The following is a 19,024-nucleotide window of genomic DNA, read 5'->3' on the forward strand; positions in this document are numbered from 1 at the left end:
TGATTTCTACTTTTATTCCATAAGGTTTGAAATGAATGATTTTTTGGAAGTAGGTCACCAAGCCTTTCCAAAAGTACCCAGTACAGAGTAGGTATGTAAATCAAATTTACTAAACCTCTTACTTAAAAAAAAAGATACTGTGTTTTTGATGAAAGTTTACATGGGAAATCAGATTCTCATTTAATGGGTTTAATTTGGTTTTGGTATACATATTGTTCAGTGACATTGGTTACAGTCGTCCGAATATATCAGCATCCTCATTATTTCCATTTTGGTTAATCTAGCTTCCTTGTCCCCCCAGCCTTCTCATCTTTGATTTAGGATAATAGACATTTGACTTTTATATATGCTAAACTTGTCAAACTTTTGAAATTTACTAAACAGGCCCTGTCTCTGATCCTTATTTCCTAAGAGCACTGTATGAGGAGTCAGGAGTCCCAATTTCTAGTTCCCTATCCCCCACGGACTTAGTTTACATAAGCCTTATAACATCCTTGAGCCTCAGTTTCCACTACTATGGAAAGAGGCATCATAATGTCTTCCCTATCTACCTTTTGATCAGGGTGTGAGGATATGGCAAAATAAAGCTTTCTGAAAAAGAAATGTGTTAGACAAATGTTAGCTATTCGTTTTCTTTAGTCGTAACCCCTTTATTTTATGATGACTGCAGGAATGAATTTCATATGTATGTAACAAATTTATAGCTCTTCATCACAAGGATGAGACGCCCTGGTGGTACAATGTTTAAGCCCCCAGCTGCTAACCCAAGTTGGCAATTCAAACCCATGCGGTGGGTCCGTGGGAGAAAGACCTGGAGGTCTACTCCCTTATAGATTACAGCCAAGAAAACCCTCTGGGGGAAATTCTACTCTGTCACATGGGGTCACTATGAGTCAGAATAGATGGCACTAAACAACAACAACAACAATCACAGTGACACTGAATCAGAAACACTTTTTCATGCACACAAAATTGGCCAGAGAAATTTTCTGCTGAATTTTTATCCATTTCAGTTTCACACTGTGACAACTGGGGAGACAATGGTTTCCTAGATTAAGGGAAATCGTTTGTAGCAGCATCTCACCTATCTTGAGGTCACAGATCTGATGACTGCAGTTGAAGATCAGGAAGTAAGTTAGAGGAAGGTAGCTGAGCTGTAGGAGCCCTGGTGGTGCAATGGGTAAGCACTTGGCTGATAACCCAAAGGTTGGTGGTTCGAACTCACCCAGCGGCTCTGTGGGAGAAACACCTGGTGATCTGCTCCCATAAAGATGATAGCCTGGGAAACCATATGAGGGCAGTCCTACTCACAGGGTCTCTATGAATCAAATCAATTCCCCAGCACCTAACGACGGTTGAGCTGTGCCTATTCCTTTTTTTTCCTTGGCTATAATTTTTATGGAAGCAGACCACCAGACCTTTCCTCTGTGGCTTCTGGGTGAGTTTGAACCACGAATCTTGTGGTCTGAGAAGATGCTTTGTAATATTTCGATGTTTTGGACTCTGCAAAGGTTTGTTTTATGACCTAATATGTGGTCTATTCTGGAGAATGTTCCATGTGTGCTAGAAAAAAAAGTATACTTTGCAGCAGTTGGGTGGAGAGTTCTGTATAAGTCAATGAGGTCAAGTTGGTTGATTGTAGTAATTAGGTCTTCTGTGTCTCTGTTGAGCTTCTTACTGGATGTCCTGTCCTTCTCCGAAAGTGGTGTGTTGAAGTCTCCTACTATAATTGTGGAGGTGTCTATCTCACTTTTCAGTTCTGTTAAAATTTGATTTATGTATCTTGCAGCCCTGTCACTGGGTGCATAAATATTTAATATGGTTATATCTTCCTGGTCAATTGTCCCTTTTATCATTATGTAGTGTCCTTCTTTATCCTTTATGGTGGATTTAACTTTAAAGTCTATTTTCTCAGAAATTAATATTGCTACTCCTGATCTTTTTTGCTTATTGTTTGCTTGATATATTTTTTTCCATCCTTTGAGTTTTAGTTTGTTTGTGTCTCTAAGTCTAAGGTGTGTCTCTTGTAGGCAGAATATAGACGGATCGTGTTTCTTTATCCAGTCTGAGACTCTCTGTCTCTTTATTGGTGCATTTAGTCCATTTACATTCAGCGTAATTATAGATAAGTATTGAACCATGAATCTTTAGGTTGGTCGCCAAGAGCAAACCATTTGTGTCACCCAGGGACCATCGTGGCTATCCATTTTTACTGTCATGAAAACCATTGGATACTTGGCTTCTTGCTAGTCCCTGTATTTTGAAAGAAAATGTGCAAAAGGTGGGGAAAGACAATATACGAATTAGATAAATTTATTTTATGGGGTCATAAATAGGCATTCTTAATTCTTTGAGTTTTTTTTTTTTTTTTACTGTGGTTTACAAAAGGGTTTCTTTTCCTTTTTTTTGTTCTTTTTTATTGTACTTTAGATGACGGTTTACAGAACAAACTAGCTTCTCATTAAACAATTAGTACATATATTGTTTTATGACATTGATTAACAACCCCACAACACGTCAACGCTCTCCTTTCTCAGCTCTGGATTCCCTATTACCTACCAGCTCTCCTGTCCCCTCCTACCTTCTAGTCCTTGCCCCTGAGCTGGTGTGTCTCTTTAGTCTCGTTTTGTTTTATGGGCCTGTCTAATCTTTGGCTGGAGGGTGAACCTCAGGAGTGACTTCATTATTGAACTAAAAGGGTGTCTGGGGGCCATGCTCTCAGGGTTTCTCCAGTCTCTGTCAGGCCAGTAAGTCTGGTCTTTTTTTGTAAGTTAGAATTTTGTTCAACATTTTCTCCAGCTCCGTCTGGGACCGTCTATTGTGATCCCTGTCAAAGCAGTCAGTGGCGGTAGCTGGGCACCATCTAGTTGTACTGGACTCAGTGTGGTGGAGACTGTGGTAGATGTGGTCCATTAGTCCTTTGGACTAATCTTTCCCTTGTATCTTTACTTTTCTTCTTTCTCCCTTACTCCTGAAGGGGTGAGACCAGTGGAGTATCTTAGATGGCCACTCACAGGATTTTAAAACTAAAAGGGTTTATTTTCTATTGCCCAGAAGAATTTCTAAGGTCACCAAGATGCATAAATGTTGGAGCCACAGTTTGTTCATTTTACCATATGCTTGTATGGCTGAGAAGGAGTGCTGGGGTAGAGACATTGACCCACCCCAGGAGTGCGGAGTGGCATCTCCACAGAGTTCTGATTCCTGCTGACTCTGTTGTATCTTGGGGGCCAAGAGCCAGGACTCTACTTTCAAAGAATAGAAGCCTCTGACAAAGCAAGGGAGTAGCTCAAGAGGAACACCCTAGGATCTCAAAATCTCTAGTTTATTAATCTTCTAAAATAGCAATTTTCTAGCTACATTCCCTAGAATGCCTGCAATAGTAATGCATTTGATCTCAAATCCATATGTAGTCTGTGGTCAAATGAGTTTGAGAAATGGAAGGTTAAACAAAAATTAAATGGGTTGCTTTTCCTGCAGGACTTGTCAGTACCTTTGTTAATAAATGTATATTAGGACTTCCCAAGATGGACTTCCCAAGATGGAGATACAGCATCTCCCAAACACCTAATATGTCCCTTCTCGACCTTAGGTTCCCTATTACCTACCAGCTTTCCTGTCTCCTTCTGCCTTCTAGTCCTTGCCTCTTGGCTGGTATGCCCCTTTAGTCTTGTTTTGTTTTATGGGTCTGTCTACTCTTTTTTTTTTTTTTCCTACTCTTTGGCTGAAGGGTGAAACTTGGGAGTGACTTCATTACTGAGCTAAAGGGTGTCTGCGGGCATTATGGTGCATATTAGGCATAGTGGTTAAGAGAGCTTGGCTGCTAACCAAAAGGTCGGCAATTTGAATCCAACAGCTGCTCTTTGGAAACCCTATGGGGGCAGTTCTACTCTGTCCTTACAGGGTCACTATGAGTCAGAATTGACTTGATGGCAACGGGTTTCATTTTTGGTATTATGGAACTGGGGTTCAGAAGGGCTTCCTTTAGGGGAAAGTCATCTTAAGATCTTCCTTTACTATGTCACTTCTCTACGCAAAACCCCTTCATGGATCACTATTGCCTGCAGAAGCAGCCTGGCATTCAAAGCCCATCAGGATATGACCCTAATTTCCACCCCAGCTTTATTCCCTCTTGCTCCTCCTGAGAACCTCTGGCTCAGTCCCCAAACAGGCACGCTAATTCTTTCCTCTACATCTTTGTTCCTCCTCTGTCCCCTCCCCTCTCCCATTCTCTTTGCTTGGGTACTCTTCCCACTGTAATTTCAGGCTCCCTTATCCAATCTCTTTTCAAGTTCCACATCAAAGTCTCATTCCTTATGTAGAGCCTTCTCTAGCTATACATTCTCGCAACTGATATATTGTGGTGTTTTAGCTGTTTTTTCCTCGATAAAGAACATGGAAAAGATGAACTTAATTTCTCTTTTCTTCTTAGCACAGTGAATGTCTTCATGTTTTGTGTGTGTTTGTTGACCTTTAATCTTGATGAACCATGGCAAACCTCTTTCTCCACTGACACATTTGAGAACTAGTTTTCTAAGGTTAATTGTCCACTCATACCTTTCTTAGCTCTATGGAGAGCCTCATAGAAACTATTAGCGAACAGTGTCTATCAGGCCCATTTATCATGATTTAACTAAATTTCAGAAAACACTCATGTTGATTAACTTGAGGTTAAACTTGAGGTCCCAGGTTTAGAAAGCTTCCTTCACCAAGAGTTTCCAGATCAAAGTTCTTCTGAAAGTCTCCAGGGAGAAGAATGGGGAATTTGTTTTTTAGAGAGTTCCCCGGATCATTCTGATGCTATCAAAATGTCATGTCTTGGAGCTTCTGTTCTACATTTTACCCTTTAACACTGTGATTTATTGATGTGGAGCTGTTCAGAATAAAGCCAGACTTCTGGGAGGGAAGTGGACTCAACAGTTGGGTAAAAACCAAAAAAAAAAAAAAACAATTCTACTGGCCTACATTCGATTCTGACTTATAGCAACCCTATAGGACAGAGTAGAAGTGCCCCATAGGGTTTCCAAGGAGTAATTGGTGGGTTTGAACTGCTGACCTTTGGGTTAGTAGCCGAGCTCTTAACCACTTCACCACCAGGGCTCCAACAGTTGGGTAAATGATTCAATTATCATTGAAAAGATTTGATTATCTGGTGTTTTCTTTGTTATATTGTGAATCCTTTCCAATCTAAAGAGTTAATGTTCTAGATTTGAAGCTTCGATGAAGTCAGGTCTCTAGAACTCTAAGACCAAAGTCTGGCAGGTTCCAGAATTCTAAGGTTCTGAAATTCTGGAAGTGTAGTAGATACTGTCAGCATCCTGTATCCATATCTGCTCCATACTCACTGTTTCCCGCATTTGCTGCTGACTCCCTACAAAGTCTCTAAGAATTTTTGCCTGAAGGCTTTCACTGGTCACTGGCACATGCTCAACCAGCACAAAAGGTAGTAGAAAAATTCGAGGAGTTAGTGTGCCCAGGAGAAGCCCTCATGCAATGATGGATGGGGGTTGGTAGATTAATACCCCGGTTCCCTTGCTCCTCCAATAGGACCACTCTGAGGCATGCTCAACGCAGTCTCCCAGAAGCCCCAGTGGGTACAGCCCCAGTTGCCCACAGCAGTCACTGCTTATTAATATATACTGTATGGACTTCCTTCTCTTCCCTGTCTCACTCTTCCACACCCCTACCAGTGCTTCCTAGGATCATCTCCCAAATGAACTGCTTGCCCTCACATCCTTGTCTCCATGTTTGTTTCCAAGAGAACCCAGCCTAAGACAGCAAATCTAAGCATCTAAGATCAGAGTTTTCTAGAATATTAGAGTTTTAAGATCATGGATTCTATGCCTAATATTTAGAATCCACAAACACACTCTTGCTTATATATCGCCTGGCAATGTCTCCCTGGTTCTTTCATGTGCATAACTCTAGTTTCTCCACCTCAACTTCTTATCATGTTGTTTTTAGGTACTGTAGAGTCAATTTCAACTCATAGCGACCCCGTGTGACAGAGTAGAACTGCCCCGTAGCATTTTCTTGGCTATAATCTTTACTGGAGCAGACCACCAGGTCTTTCTTTCACAGAGCTGCTAGGTGGGTTCGAACCGCCAACCTTCCTAGCAGCTGAGCACTTCACTGTTGCACCACCGGAGCTTTGTCCCTATCATACCAGGAACCGATGTTTTCTATTTACTTCCTGTTCTCCGTGGAGCCTAGGGCACGGCTGGGCACAGAGAAGGCGCCCAATAGATGCTCCGTCCTTGTTCAGCCACCAGAAGGGATGTGTAGGAGAGAGAAGAGGCAGAGTAATGTGGCATGAAGGGGAGCCTTGATTCCCCGCTTGCCTTTTACCCTACCCTGCTGTGTGACCTGCAGCAAGTCCCTTTCTCTTTGTATGCTCCAGTTTCCCCATTTGTAAAAGAAAGAGATTGGAGTTTAAGAGCTTTCCAACTCTTCCTTTCTTGACCTCCACGAGCCAAAGTTCAGCCATTTCCAGACTCCAAATCTCTAGTCACCTGCTAATCCTCCAGGAAGGAAAGGGGCCGAGTGGGGGTCCTCGGAGGCTTACCTGTCCTTCTCGTTCAGTGACAGCCTCTCAAAGTGCAGGTGCAGTTTCTGGCCCTCTGGGGCTTCGATGGTCCACACGCAGACCTGGCTCCCATTGGTGCTTCCAGGGTAACTTGGGGAGAGGACACGGCCAATGGTGGCGTTGTGCACTGCCCCTCCACAGGGGGCTGGGTCCGGAAAGTAGAAGTGGGTGGGGGGTGGGGAGAAGAAGAGAGAGAGTAAGTGAGTGTTTCATCCTCCTCTGATGTCACCCTTAGCACTTGTTCTTGTTAGCTGTCATTGAATCATTCCCTGAGTCATGGTGACCCCATGCAGAATGGAACAAAATGCTGGTCTTGCAGCATTCCCATGATCATTTGTGGCTTGGACCATTGTGATCCATAGGGTTTTCATTGGATGATTTTTTTGGAGGTAGATCACCAGGCCTTTCTTCCTAGTCTGTTTCAGTCTGAAAGCTCTGCTGAAACCTGTTCAGCATCAGAGCAACACACAAGCCTCCACGGACAGACAGGTGATGGCTGTGCAGGAAGTGCTTGTCCGGGAACTGAACCCGGGTGTCCACCATGGAAGGTGAGCATTCTACCACTGAACCACCACGGCCCCTGCCCTTTCCTAGGATGAGGTACCAGAGAACTGGGTGGGGAGAGGGAGATAATGGGATGGACGGTCTCCCTCCATAAGACCCATCAACATGTGTGCTTCGTGGTAGGGAATGACTGTGGTTTAAGGACCTTTCCATGGTGCTGGCTGGGTCCTGGTTCTTGATTATAAACTGATAGTGAAGAAGGACATAAACAGGCAGTTCAAAGAGAAGAAATACACATAAAAAAGCACTAAAAATTCCAGCCTCACTAGTAATAAAAGAAATTGTAAATCTAAGCTACATTCCATTTTCATCTACCTAATTGGCCAAGATAAAAAGCAACAATAAAACCCTGAGAAAGGAGATGTGATGGGATATGGTCACTGTCATTCATGACTGGTTCGAGTGAAAATTGCTCTGACCTTTCAGGAGGGCAAACTGGTGAAAATATGTTCAAATGCTTTGACCCAGCGTCTTAGTTATCTAGTGCTGCTATCACAGAAATACCACAAGTGGGTGGCTTTAATCAACAGAAATTTATTTTCTCACCGTTTAACCCATGACTCATTACCATTGAGTTGATTCTAACTCATAGTGACCCTATAGAACAGAGTAGAACTGCCCCATACGGTTTCCAAGGAGTGCCTGGTAGGTTCGAACTGCTGATCTTTTGGTTAGTAGTCACAGCTCTTAACCACTACACCACCAGGGTTTCCAAACCTTTTGCTGTCAAGTTGATTCCGACTCATAGCAACCCTATAGGACAGAGTAGAACTGCCCCCATAGGATTTCCAAGGAGCATCTAGTGGGTTCGAACTGCCAGCCTTCTGGTTAGCAGCCATAGTTCTCAGCTACTATGCTACCAGGGCTACCAAAAGGTCAGCAGTTCAAATCCACCAGGTGCTCCTTGGAAGCTCTATGGGGCAGTTCTACTCCGGCCTATAGGGTCGCTTTGAGTTCTCACAATTTAGGAGGCTGAAAGTCCAAATTCAGGGTGCCAGCTCTAGGGGAAGGCTTTCTCTCTCTGTTGGCTCTGGAGGAGGGTCCTTTTCTCTTCAGCTTCTGCTCCTGGGCAATCTTCATATGGTTTGGCATCTATATTCCCCCATCTCTGCTTTGTTTGCTTATTAAATCTCTTTTATATCTCAAAAGAGATTGACTCAAGAGACACCTTACACTAATCCTGCCTCATTAACATAACAAAAATAACCCATTCCCAAATGGGATTATAACCACAGGTATTGAGATTAGGATTTACAACACATACTTCTGGGGACATAATTCAATCCCTAACACCCAGTAATTATGGATCTGGGCATTTATCCTGAGGATAGACTTAGAGATTCACACAAAGATTTTATGAATTAGGATGTTCATTACAACATTGTTTTTAAGAAGGAAAAATGAGAGACAACACAAATGTCCACTCACAAACGTTTGGTGAAATAAATTGCATTCCACCCATATAGTTACTAAAACCCAGAATATAAGAAAATACTATTTTTAAGTGGAAAAAAAAAAAAAGCTAGAAAAAGGTCTGCCATATTTATTACAACAAGCTATTTGCAAGAATCAATTGTGACCATGCATATAAAAGTGATTTTCTCCCATCTTTTACACTTTAAATTTCTTGAAAAAATTTTTTTACAAGAACCATGTATTACTTTTATTACAAAAATCTAATAACGAAATATCAAAAAGTGATTTGTGAACTGGGAAGAGTTACACAAGTGTGAGGGCATAGGCTTATTCAGAGATATTTGTTTCTTAGAAAACTATTTTTTAAATGTACTGTTTGGGTGAGCTATTCTAAATCTTCCAAACCCAAGGTGAGCTGGTGGGCAGCAGGCACTTCTCACAGAGCTGGGGGGTCAATCTGGGAGGAAGGGATGTGAAGTACAGAGAGGGTCAAAGCCCCATACCAAGACCAGCATTTCAAGCCTGGAGAGCAATCTCTATTTCTTAGGAGAATCAAAGAAGACTGAAAATTCCTCTTTCCCACGGTCCTTTTGCTCCTTCTTCATTTCCAGGGTAATAGCAGGGGGTGAGGAGACCCAGGGGTGCAGTGGTCAAGAGCTCAGCTTCTAACCAAAAGGTCGGCAGTTCTAATCCACCAACTGCTCCTTGGAAACCCTATGGGGCAACTCTGCTCTGTCCTATAGGATCACTCTGAGTCAAAATTGACTAATGGCAATGGGTTTGGTTTTTTGTTTAGAGGGTGCTGAGGCAGAAGTTAAAGTGGCTGTTTGGAACCTTATCACAGAGGACTAAAGAACTTGAACTCTGCTTTGTGGGCAACATGGAGTTACCTCCTGTCTCCCTTTCTCCTCTCCTACAGGTCTCTCTGCTCAATTGTTACCTCCCATCACTCTTCTCTTTGTCTGGTCAATGTCTCTTCATAGCACTTGTCACTAATTAGAAGTAGAACACATGTCTTTGTTTATTTGCTTTGTTGTGTATTTCTCTCTCTATAAAAGGTAAGCTCCACAAGAGTTGGGACTATTTATTTTTTGTACCACCAGCACCTAGAAGAGTTGTTGGTATGTAGCATGTGCTCAGTAAATATTTGTTAAAGAAGCAACAATCATTATTTTGTGAAAGAGAAAAAGAAGTTCAGAGGTGTTAAGCTACTTGCTCAAAGACACTCATCTATAAATGACAGAACTGGTTCTCAAGCTCAGACTGCCTCACTCTGAGACCTGTTATTTCAGCCCTTATTCTACCCTGACGGTGTTTTATCCACGATGATGTCCCTCTGATCAAGAAAAACGCGAGGGACATAAACCCGTACCAGTTGCTGTCGAATTAGGTCTGGCTCATGGTCCTCCCACTTGTGTCAGAGCAGAACTGTGCTCCATAGGGTTCTCAGTGGCTGATTTTTCAGAAGTAGATCGCCAGACCTTTCTTCCAAGGCATCTCTGGGTGGACGCAAACCTCTAACCTTTTGGTTACCAGCTAAGCATGTTAACCATTTGCACCACCCACGGACTCCACAAGGAACATAGAGGTGCTTTATAAATGCTTGCTGAATGAAAAAAAAAAATATTTTCCCCATTTTTGTACCCAGCCCTGGTGGCACAGTGGTTAAGAACGATGGTGAACCATGGCTGCTAACCAAAAGTTTAGCAGTTTTAATCCACCAGCCGTTCCTTGGAAACCCTACTGTCTTCTATAGGGTCGCTATGAGTTAGAATGGACTCGAAGGCAACAGGTTTAGAATTAGGGTAAAGCCTGGCACATACCAGGTACTCATGAAACATTTGTTGAATGACTGGAGAACTGAATGGAGCTTGCAGTAGGTGTTATGGATTGAATTGTGTCCCCCAGAAATGTGTATTAACTTGGCTAGGCAATGATTCCCACTACTGTGTGGTTACCTACAAATTTGTGATCTGACGTGATTATTCTATGTGTTGTAAATCTTAACCTCTATGATGTTAATGAGGCAGGATTAGAGGCATACATGTTAATGAAGCAGAACACAATCTACAGGATTAGTTTGTATTTTGAGTCAGTCTCTTCCGGGATATATAAGACAGAAGTCAGCAGAGAGGAGAGGGACCTCCTACTACCAAGAAATAAGAGCCAGGAGCAGAGAGTGTCCTTTGAACTGGGGGTCCCTTTGCTGAAAAGCTCCTAGACCAAGGGAAGGTCGATGACAAGGACCTTCCCCCAGAGCTGACAGAAAGAAAAAAACCTTTCCCTGGAGCTAATGCCCTGAATTCAGACTTCTAGACTCCTACACTCTGAGATAATAAATTTCTGTTTGTTAAAGCCATCCCCACCCACCTGTGGTATTTCTGTTATAGCAGCAATAGGTAACTAAGACAGTAGGAGAGAAGGTGGGCAGCCCTCTGCTCTGCTCTGGATGCCTCTGCTATGGCAGATGGCAAACACCTTGCCAAGAAGTTCTGTACTTAGTTCAGGACCACAACAGAGCACCAGCTACTTTTTTCTCTCCAGGCTCCCTTCTATCTTACAGTGGAGTTTGTCCTCTCAAGTGAGCCAGACTTAGGTTCAAACCTAAGTGCCACTTATCTTTTAGCACGAGTCACATAAGTTCTCTGAACCTCAAGCTTTGTTGCTGTTAGTTGTCCTTGAGTTGGCTCTGTCTCATGGCAACCTTATGTATAACAAACAGAACAAAACGTTGCCAATAAGTTTTTGCTTAGTTCAGGACCACGGATAGAGCACCAGCTCCTTTCCTGTGCCATTCTCCTTACTGTTGGTATGTTTGAGTCCAGCATTGTGGCTGTTGTGTCAGTCCATCTCATTGAGTTTCCCTCATTTTCACTGACCTTCTACTTTACCCTATGTATAGCCTCAAGTTTACTCACTGTACAATGGTGATAATAATTTCACCTTCCTTGTAGGACTGAGGTGAGAAATCAATGAAATGGTGCACGTAGAAGGCTTGACACAGTACTTGGCATGGCTAGATGCCCTAAACATAGCCAGCGTTATTACCCTATGGCTCAGGAGCTGAGGAGACAAAGGACTGTGTGCCTGGTTGGGGGCGCCTGCCATCTGTCCTCCCCAAGCTGCTGCTCGTTTGCTGCTTCTCTGGTCCCTTCCTTGCCTTATTAAGCCGACTGATGGCTCTGTTTGGCTTCAATTTGCCGGCCATGACTCCCATCCATCTTTCTTAGCACAAATTGAAGCTTAATTCCTCTCTGATTTCACACATAGATAAAAATTAACATGATAGCGGCACAGAGACCAACTGCCCTACAGTTTTTTCCTCCACTGTACAAAAAAGGAAAGCTCTGAAAGGCCGTGGGGGAAAAATACTTCAACAATTAAATCTGACTTTATCAACGGATCTCATTTCTTATTTGCATTTTGGATTCCACTTGATTATGAACTTCTGGAGGGCAGGAATTATGTTTCATATTATTCCCAGTGTTCTTCTTATACATGGCACATAGTAGGAGCTATTTCTCCTTTCTAGAAGGAGACAGACTGGGTTAGCAGGCTTCCTCCAACAGTTCCTATCCGGTGACCTTAGGCAAGTGACTTCACCTCCATGAACCTCAGTTTCCTCCTCTGTAAAATGAGGATAGATGGTCCTCTCTCTATAGGATTGCTGAGGGGATTAATTGTATTTCCTAGTATGGTGCTCAAAAAACCAAACCAAACCCAGTGCCGTTGAGTCGATTCTGACTCAGTGACCCTATAGGACAGAGTAGAACTGCCCCACAGAGTTTCCAAGGAGCGCCTGGTGGATTTGAACTGCCGACCCTTTGGTTAGCAGCCATAGCACTTAACCACTATGCCACCAGGATTTCCAGCATGGTGCTCAGCACACATTTATTGAGCTAAAAAATGGCAGCAATCACATCAAAAGCACAAGCAACAAAAGAAAAATATAGACAAATTGGCCTTTGTTAAAATTAAAAACTTTTGCACCTCAAAGAACACTACCAAGAAAGTGAAAAGACAAAACAGAACGGGAGAAAATACTTGCAAATAATATATCTAATATGCATCTAATATCCAGAATATATAAAGAGCTCACACAACTCAACAACAAGAAGACAAATAACCCAACTGAAAAATGGGCGATGGACTTGAATAGACATTTCTTCAAAGAAGATATACAAATGGCAAACAAGTACATGAAAAGATGCTTAAAACATCATTAGTCACTATGCAAATCAAGACCCCAATGAGATGTCACTTCACACCCATTAGGGTGGTTATACTTAAAAAAAATAGAAAATACGTGTTGAGGGGGATGTGGAGGCATCAGTACCCTTGTGTATTGCTGGAGGGAATATAAGATGACGCAGCCACTATGGAAAACATTTTGACATTCCCTCTCTAAGTTAAACCTAGAGTTACCATATGACTCATCATTTCCACTCCTAGGTTTATACCAAAAATAATTGAAAACAGACACTCAAATAAAGACTTGTACACGAATATTCATAACAGCACTATTCACATTAGCCAAAAGGTGAAAACAGCCCAAAATATCCATCAGCTGATCAAAGGATAAATAACCGTTTGTCTATCCATACAATGGAAATCCTGGTGGTGTAGTGGTTAAGAGCTATGGCTGCTAACCAAAAGGTCGGCCATTCGGGTCTACCAGCCACTCCTTGGAAACCCTGTGGGGCAGTTCTACTCTGACCTATAGAGTCTCTATGAGTCTCAATCGACTCTACAGCAATGGGTTTTTCCATACGATGAACATTATTCAGCCATAAAAGGAATAAAGATCTGATGCATATTACAACAGGGATGAACCTTGAAACACTATGCTAAGTGAAAGAAGCCAGACACACAAGGCCATATATTATACGATTCCATTTATATGAAATATCCAGAATAGGCAAATCTATAGAGACAGGAAGCAGGTTAATGGCTGGCAGGGGCCAGGGGGATGGGAGAAATAAGACATGACTGTTTAATAGGTAGGGGGGTCTCCCTTTGGGGGTGATAAGAATGCTCTAGAACTAGATGGTGGTGATGACTGTACAACATTGTGATTGTACTCAATGTCACTAATGGTAAATTTTATGTTATGTGCATTTTATTGCAATTAAAAAAATTAAAATGGCCTCAGTCATCTGTGTTGGGAAGAGTCTCTTCCCCCAGGCTGCGTCTGTCTGTCTTGATGCCCTGGGGTTTGGTCTCCTGCCTCTTAGTTTGCCCATCGTGTTGGGTCACACCATGGCTCAAGTGTACCTGAGCAGATGGGCTCTGGGCTGCTCCAGTGGGGCTTGGAGGCATTGATGCACGTCAGCGTCTTTGCACCCTGGAGCTCATAGCCCAGGTGGCAGTGGAAGTGGGCCACCCCGCCCGAGTGCAGGTCCATCACGGTAACATCCCCAAAGTCGGGCCGGTGGGGAAAGCTGCAGCTCAGCATGAAGGCTGGGAAGAAACACAAAGGCAGACCCAGTCATCTCTCAGCGGGGGAGGTAAAGAACGTGACCCACATCCCTGGAGCCAATTTATGCTGAGGAGAAAGATGAGGCCCCTGGGGACTCTGGAAGATCAGGGGAGGGTATTTTTGTGACTCTCATTGATCAGATGGTGCTGAAAGTGCTGGGTTAGCACTTTCTGTAGGCTAAAAGGTCCCCACTCTGCATAACCAGGGACATCTGAGTTGGGCATGAAGAATGAAGTCTCATATCTTGTTTAAAGGTCCTTGGGTGGTGACAAATGGTCTGCACTTGACTATTAACCTGAAGATTGGTGGTTCAAGCCCACTCAGCAGTGCCTGGGAATAAAGGCCTGGGGGTTTACTTCCGTAAAGATTTCAGTCAAGAAAACTGTAACACATGGATGGGGTCACCATGAGTCAGAACGGGCTCGACAGCAACGGGCTTGGTTTTGGTGTTCATACCTTGTTTGAGGCATAGAATGGCCTTGTCCTCAAGCATGGGGGGTAGGCAGCATTGCCCAGGTAGACCCAGCTGCATGGACATCTTAAGTCTTTGCTACAAATGCAACTTTGACCAGCATTAGAATAGCCCACTTTTCAGGTAATGCCAAAGGATGTGAAGGCCTGAAAACCGCAGGTCTGGGAGAAGTTAAGGGCTTGGACTTTGGGGGGAGACCAATAGAAGCTTATGTCCTTGCTTTACCACTTAGAAACTCTATGACCTTGAAAAGTGGCTGAGCTCCACTTTTCCTCATTTCCTAGTCCTGCTTTACAGGTGGTGGTAAGGATCAAATGAGATAATTCAGAGAAAGGGCCTCTTTAGAACAATGCCTGGGACACAGCCCCATTATATGGGGAGTGAAGAGGGGGAGGGTGTATGTGGTCATGTTGAGTTCCTCAATTTTCATAAGAGTCTGTTCAATCCATTCTAACTCCACCCCTAGATTATGGTCTGACCTCTCCTGCAACATAAAAACAAAACAAAAGCAAAACAACAGCTGCCGCGGAGTTGATTCTGACTCATGGCGACTCCACGTGTGTTCAGAGTCGAACTGTGTTCCACAGGGTTTTCAAAGGCTGATTTTTCAAAAGTAGATCACCAGGCCTTTCTTCTGAGGCACCTCTGTGTGGACTCGAACCTCCAACCTTCCAGAGAGCAGCCGAGTGCCTTAACCATCTGCAACATCCAGGAGCTCCTGCAACACTGAATACCTGCATTCCCAGTACTGACTGACAGGAACAAATTCAAGCTCATGGCTCAGCATAGTATTTTTTCACTTTTTTAATTAACAAAGATAACAAATACTAAAGAGACTGGGATAAATGGGCACTTTCATATATGATTATCCACCTGCTTCAGAAGGAAATATTAAAAACGAGGTTTGTTTGTTTTCCCTCCGGATATCTGGTCAATTGATGCAGGTGGGTTGGTCCCCCATATTCAGATGTGTGGCTAATGATGTCGTTTTCCATTCAGATATTTTGACAGCAGGCAAGGAGCCAGGGGGAGCCCCTGTCTAAGGGGAGGAAGGCCTGAGGTCATGGGAACTTCTCAGGAGGTGGAGAAACGGGATGATGAAGGAGAGGGGAGAAGGAAGGAAGGAAAAGGAGAATAAGATGGGAAGTATTAAGAAGGAGGGACAGCAGATGGAAGGTGGGAGGAAGGGGGGAGGAAAGGAAGAAATAAAGGATAAGAGAAAAGAGAAGGTAAAAAGAAGTGAGGAGAAAGGAAAGAAGAGAAGAGAGGGATAAGCAAACAGCAAAAGAGAGAACACTTAGACAAAAAGAAAGAAAAACTGTAGAGGAAGAATAAAGGAGAAAAGGACACTGGTGGCTTGGACTCTCAGGGGCCCCATGCTTCAAATTCAGGTACCCATGAACCTGGGTGGGAAAAAGTGACTTGTTTATTTTCATTAACCTCTAAAGGAATTGTGGTGATTCCTTCAGTCATGAATGTAGGCAACAGATGGTAACATATTGGGAGAACCCATAACTTTGTCACCCAGAGAAATCACAGATATTTTCATGTCATAACGAGTATCTTGATAGATTCTTTACACTCCTTGGCACTCTGAAATTACAGTAATTATCAGAGCACCACTAGATATTATTATTTAATGTGTTAGTAAAGAAGCAGGTAGATGACTATATCAAAGATAAAAAATATTTTGACAGCTGTACTTCAATATAACTGGTTTCTTTTTTAATTGTATATATTTTTATTTTATGCTTTTAAATACATTTTTCTGAGAAGGAGTCCCTAGGTTTTGGATCAGATGTTGTCCCTGGCAGAAGAAGTTTAAGAACCCCTGGCTCCAGAGGACAGTTGAGGCAAACGGCTGCATCTCAGCAGCCCTGGCTGACCCTACCCTGGTAGTGCAGTTGGAAGGTGCTGAGGCCGTCCTCCTGGAAGGTCCGGAAGTAGATGGAGATGGTGTTGGTGGGGCTGCGGATTACCTGCCCCTCCACCAGGAGTGTCTGGTTGGCCAGGACGGTCAGGGTGGGGCCGTCCACCCCCCGGATGGACAGCAGCTCCCCCTCAGACAGGTTCACACTCTTCACCTGAGGACAGGTAGGGGCAGACAGACAGGAACTTGGTGTTGTGTTTGAGATAGAGCCCCCACCCCAGGCTTTGAGGCTGCCAGTGTGGCAACCCAGACCAACCCAGGCACTGCCGTGTGGCATCCCCAACCAACCCCAGGCAATGGAACCGACTTGCTCCAATGGAGCCCTGGGAGTCTGTGGGTGCCTCTCATCTTTCCCAAGGCTGGGGGACAGAGTGAGACCAAACTGGGGCAGAGGGGTTACAAGGGGCCTGTGGTCTGTGAGCACCCCTAGCTGGGCCCTATGAAAGAGGCATCGCTAGGGATCATGAAGCTGCAGAACCAGGCACACTTCAATTCCTCTCCAGTTTGTTTTAACGCCATGAATGTTTACTAAGCATCTACTATGTGCCACAATGGAGCCCTGATGGCACAATGGTTAAGAACTCCACTGCTAGCCAAAAGGTTGGCAGTTCGAATCTACCAGCAGCTTCTTAGAAACCCTATGGGGCAGTTCTACTCGGTCCTATTGGGTCGCTAAGATTCAGAATAGACTCCATGGCAATTTGTTCTGTGCCACACACTGTGCTGAGCTCTGGGGCTGCAAAGCTCAGCGCTGTTGCCGAGGGGCTGAACTTTGTCTTTACTGTACCAGCCAGAATGTCTTCCTCAAGTCTAGTCCTGATGAAGTCACACAATTGACCCAGCTCAAAACCTTCAATGTTTTTTTTGTGGCCCATCAGAAAAGGGAAAGTGTCCAACCTCTAGCCTTGGCCAAGAAGGGCCTTCCACCACAGGTTCCAGCCTCCTCTCCACTCCTTTCTTCTCTTCAACAGTGAATGGGACAACTCCCTACTCCCTGGGCATGTGTCCTTAGTCCACATGAAAAAGCACTTCTAAAAACAGGGCGGTCAGCTGGGGCATGCCTCGCACTAGGGTGACCATCATGCTAGCTTGCACTTCTCTTTCTCTCCCTGTCTCCCTCTGTCTTTCTCTCTCCCTCTGTCAGGCTCTGGAAAAATGCTCTGTCCGCGTTGTTGTGTTTATTCTTCCCGAAACTCTGCAGAGTAGGCACATTATTATCCATATTTTATTTACGGGAAAACTGAGGCTCAGAGAGGTGCAGTCCCTTGCCCAAGGTCATGCAGCTTTAACTGGCAGAGTTGGGACTTAAAGTCTGCATGTTTAATTCTATAAAGCAAGCCCCTAAGCATTAGGCTACCCTGCTTGTTCATTTTCAGTTTACAGGCAAACACGTGTGTGCCTGTGTGTGTGTCTCTGTGTGTTTGTGTGCATGTGCCTGTGTGGGCCTATGTGTGTGCCTGTGTGCATCTATGTGTGTGTCTGCGTGTGTGTCTGTGAGTGCCTGTGTGTGCCTCTCTTGTGTGTCTATGTGTGTGTGTATCTATGTGTGTGTCTATGTGTGTGCACGTGTCTCTATGCATCTCTTTGTGTGTGCATACATATGTTGATAAGTAGGGTATCAGGGTATCCTTCTGGGTGCAATACCTCACAGTTTATCAACACTTCTCCTCCTTGTGGGCCAAGCTATTCAGTGGGCACTAAGCAGAGAGTATCAGACTGAGGTTAGTTAGGTTAGGATGGTGACTAGGATGGGACTGCCTGCTGGCACTGAGGACATCCTTCAGGGGTTACCTGGAGCTCCACCCCGTAGCCAGTGTAGACGGTCACGTTGTACATGCACTCCAGGAAGTTGTTTAGGGGCAGCGGTGGGTAGTCGCTGGAGTCGATGTACCCCTCAGGGTCCGAGAAGCTCACGCTGCAGAGAGCTGGGGGGAGGCGCTTTCATCAGGACACTGAAGACAGCTCAGTGTAAGCTGCTGGTGGCTGTGTGCTGGAACCCAGCCTCCTCTGTCCCCACCCTCCTACTGTTGTTCGTTCTCCTGTCCCCAGAATCAACACGATGATACAAATCACAATTGTTGACACAGAATGATCACTTACTGTGTGCTGCTAGGCATGAGCTAACCCGTCTACAGGAATGACCCTATTCATCCTCGATGAAAAAAAAAAAACCAAACCCGTTGTCGTCGAGTTGATTCCGACTCATAATGACCCTATAGAACAGAGTAGAAACGACCCATAGAGTTTCTAAGGAGTGACTGGTGGATTCAAACCGCCAACCTTTTAGTTAGCAGCCATAGCTCTTAACCACTGTGCCACCAGGGCTCGATTTCGTCCTCATAGGAACAAATATTTTATTCCTATTTCAGAGATAAGTAAACTAAAGCTCAAGGAGCCCTGGTGGCAAAAATGGTTGTGCTTGACTGCTAACCAAAAGGTTGGCAGTTCAAACCCACCTAGCGCTCTGCAAGAGAAAGACCTGGCAATCTGTTTCAGTAAAAATTACACCTAAAAAACCCCCCTGAGGCAGTTCTTCTCTGTCACATGGGGTCGCTATGAGTCTGAATCGGCTCAACT

General features: G+C 44.1%; 1 protein-coding gene across 1 annotated transcript in view; it reads right to left on the reverse strand.

Moving 5' to 3' along the window:
* The window catches only part of SEZ6L (seizure related 6 homolog like), a 111,493-nt gene that overhangs the window by 82,277 nt on the left and 10,192 nt on the right, over positions 1 to 19,024 (reverse strand). The window contains exons 3-6 of the mRNA XM_064271927.1: positions 18,239 to 18,372; positions 16,409 to 16,601; positions 13,841 to 14,026; positions 6,566 to 6,731 (exon numbers count right to left, since the gene is read on the reverse strand). Coding sequence (XP_064127997.1) covers positions 6,566 to 6,731; positions 13,841 to 14,026; positions 16,409 to 16,601; positions 18,239 to 18,372 — 679 coding nt within the window. The remainder of the gene's footprint in view (positions 1 to 6,565; positions 6,732 to 13,840; positions 14,027 to 16,408; positions 16,602 to 18,238; positions 18,373 to 19,024) is intronic.

Source organism: Loxodonta africana, chromosome 19 (genome assembly GCF_030014295.1).
Source record: "Loxodonta africana isolate mLoxAfr1 chromosome 19, mLoxAfr1.hap2, whole genome shotgun sequence".
Taxonomy (NCBI): domain Eukaryota; kingdom Metazoa; phylum Chordata; class Mammalia; order Proboscidea; family Elephantidae; genus Loxodonta; species Loxodonta africana.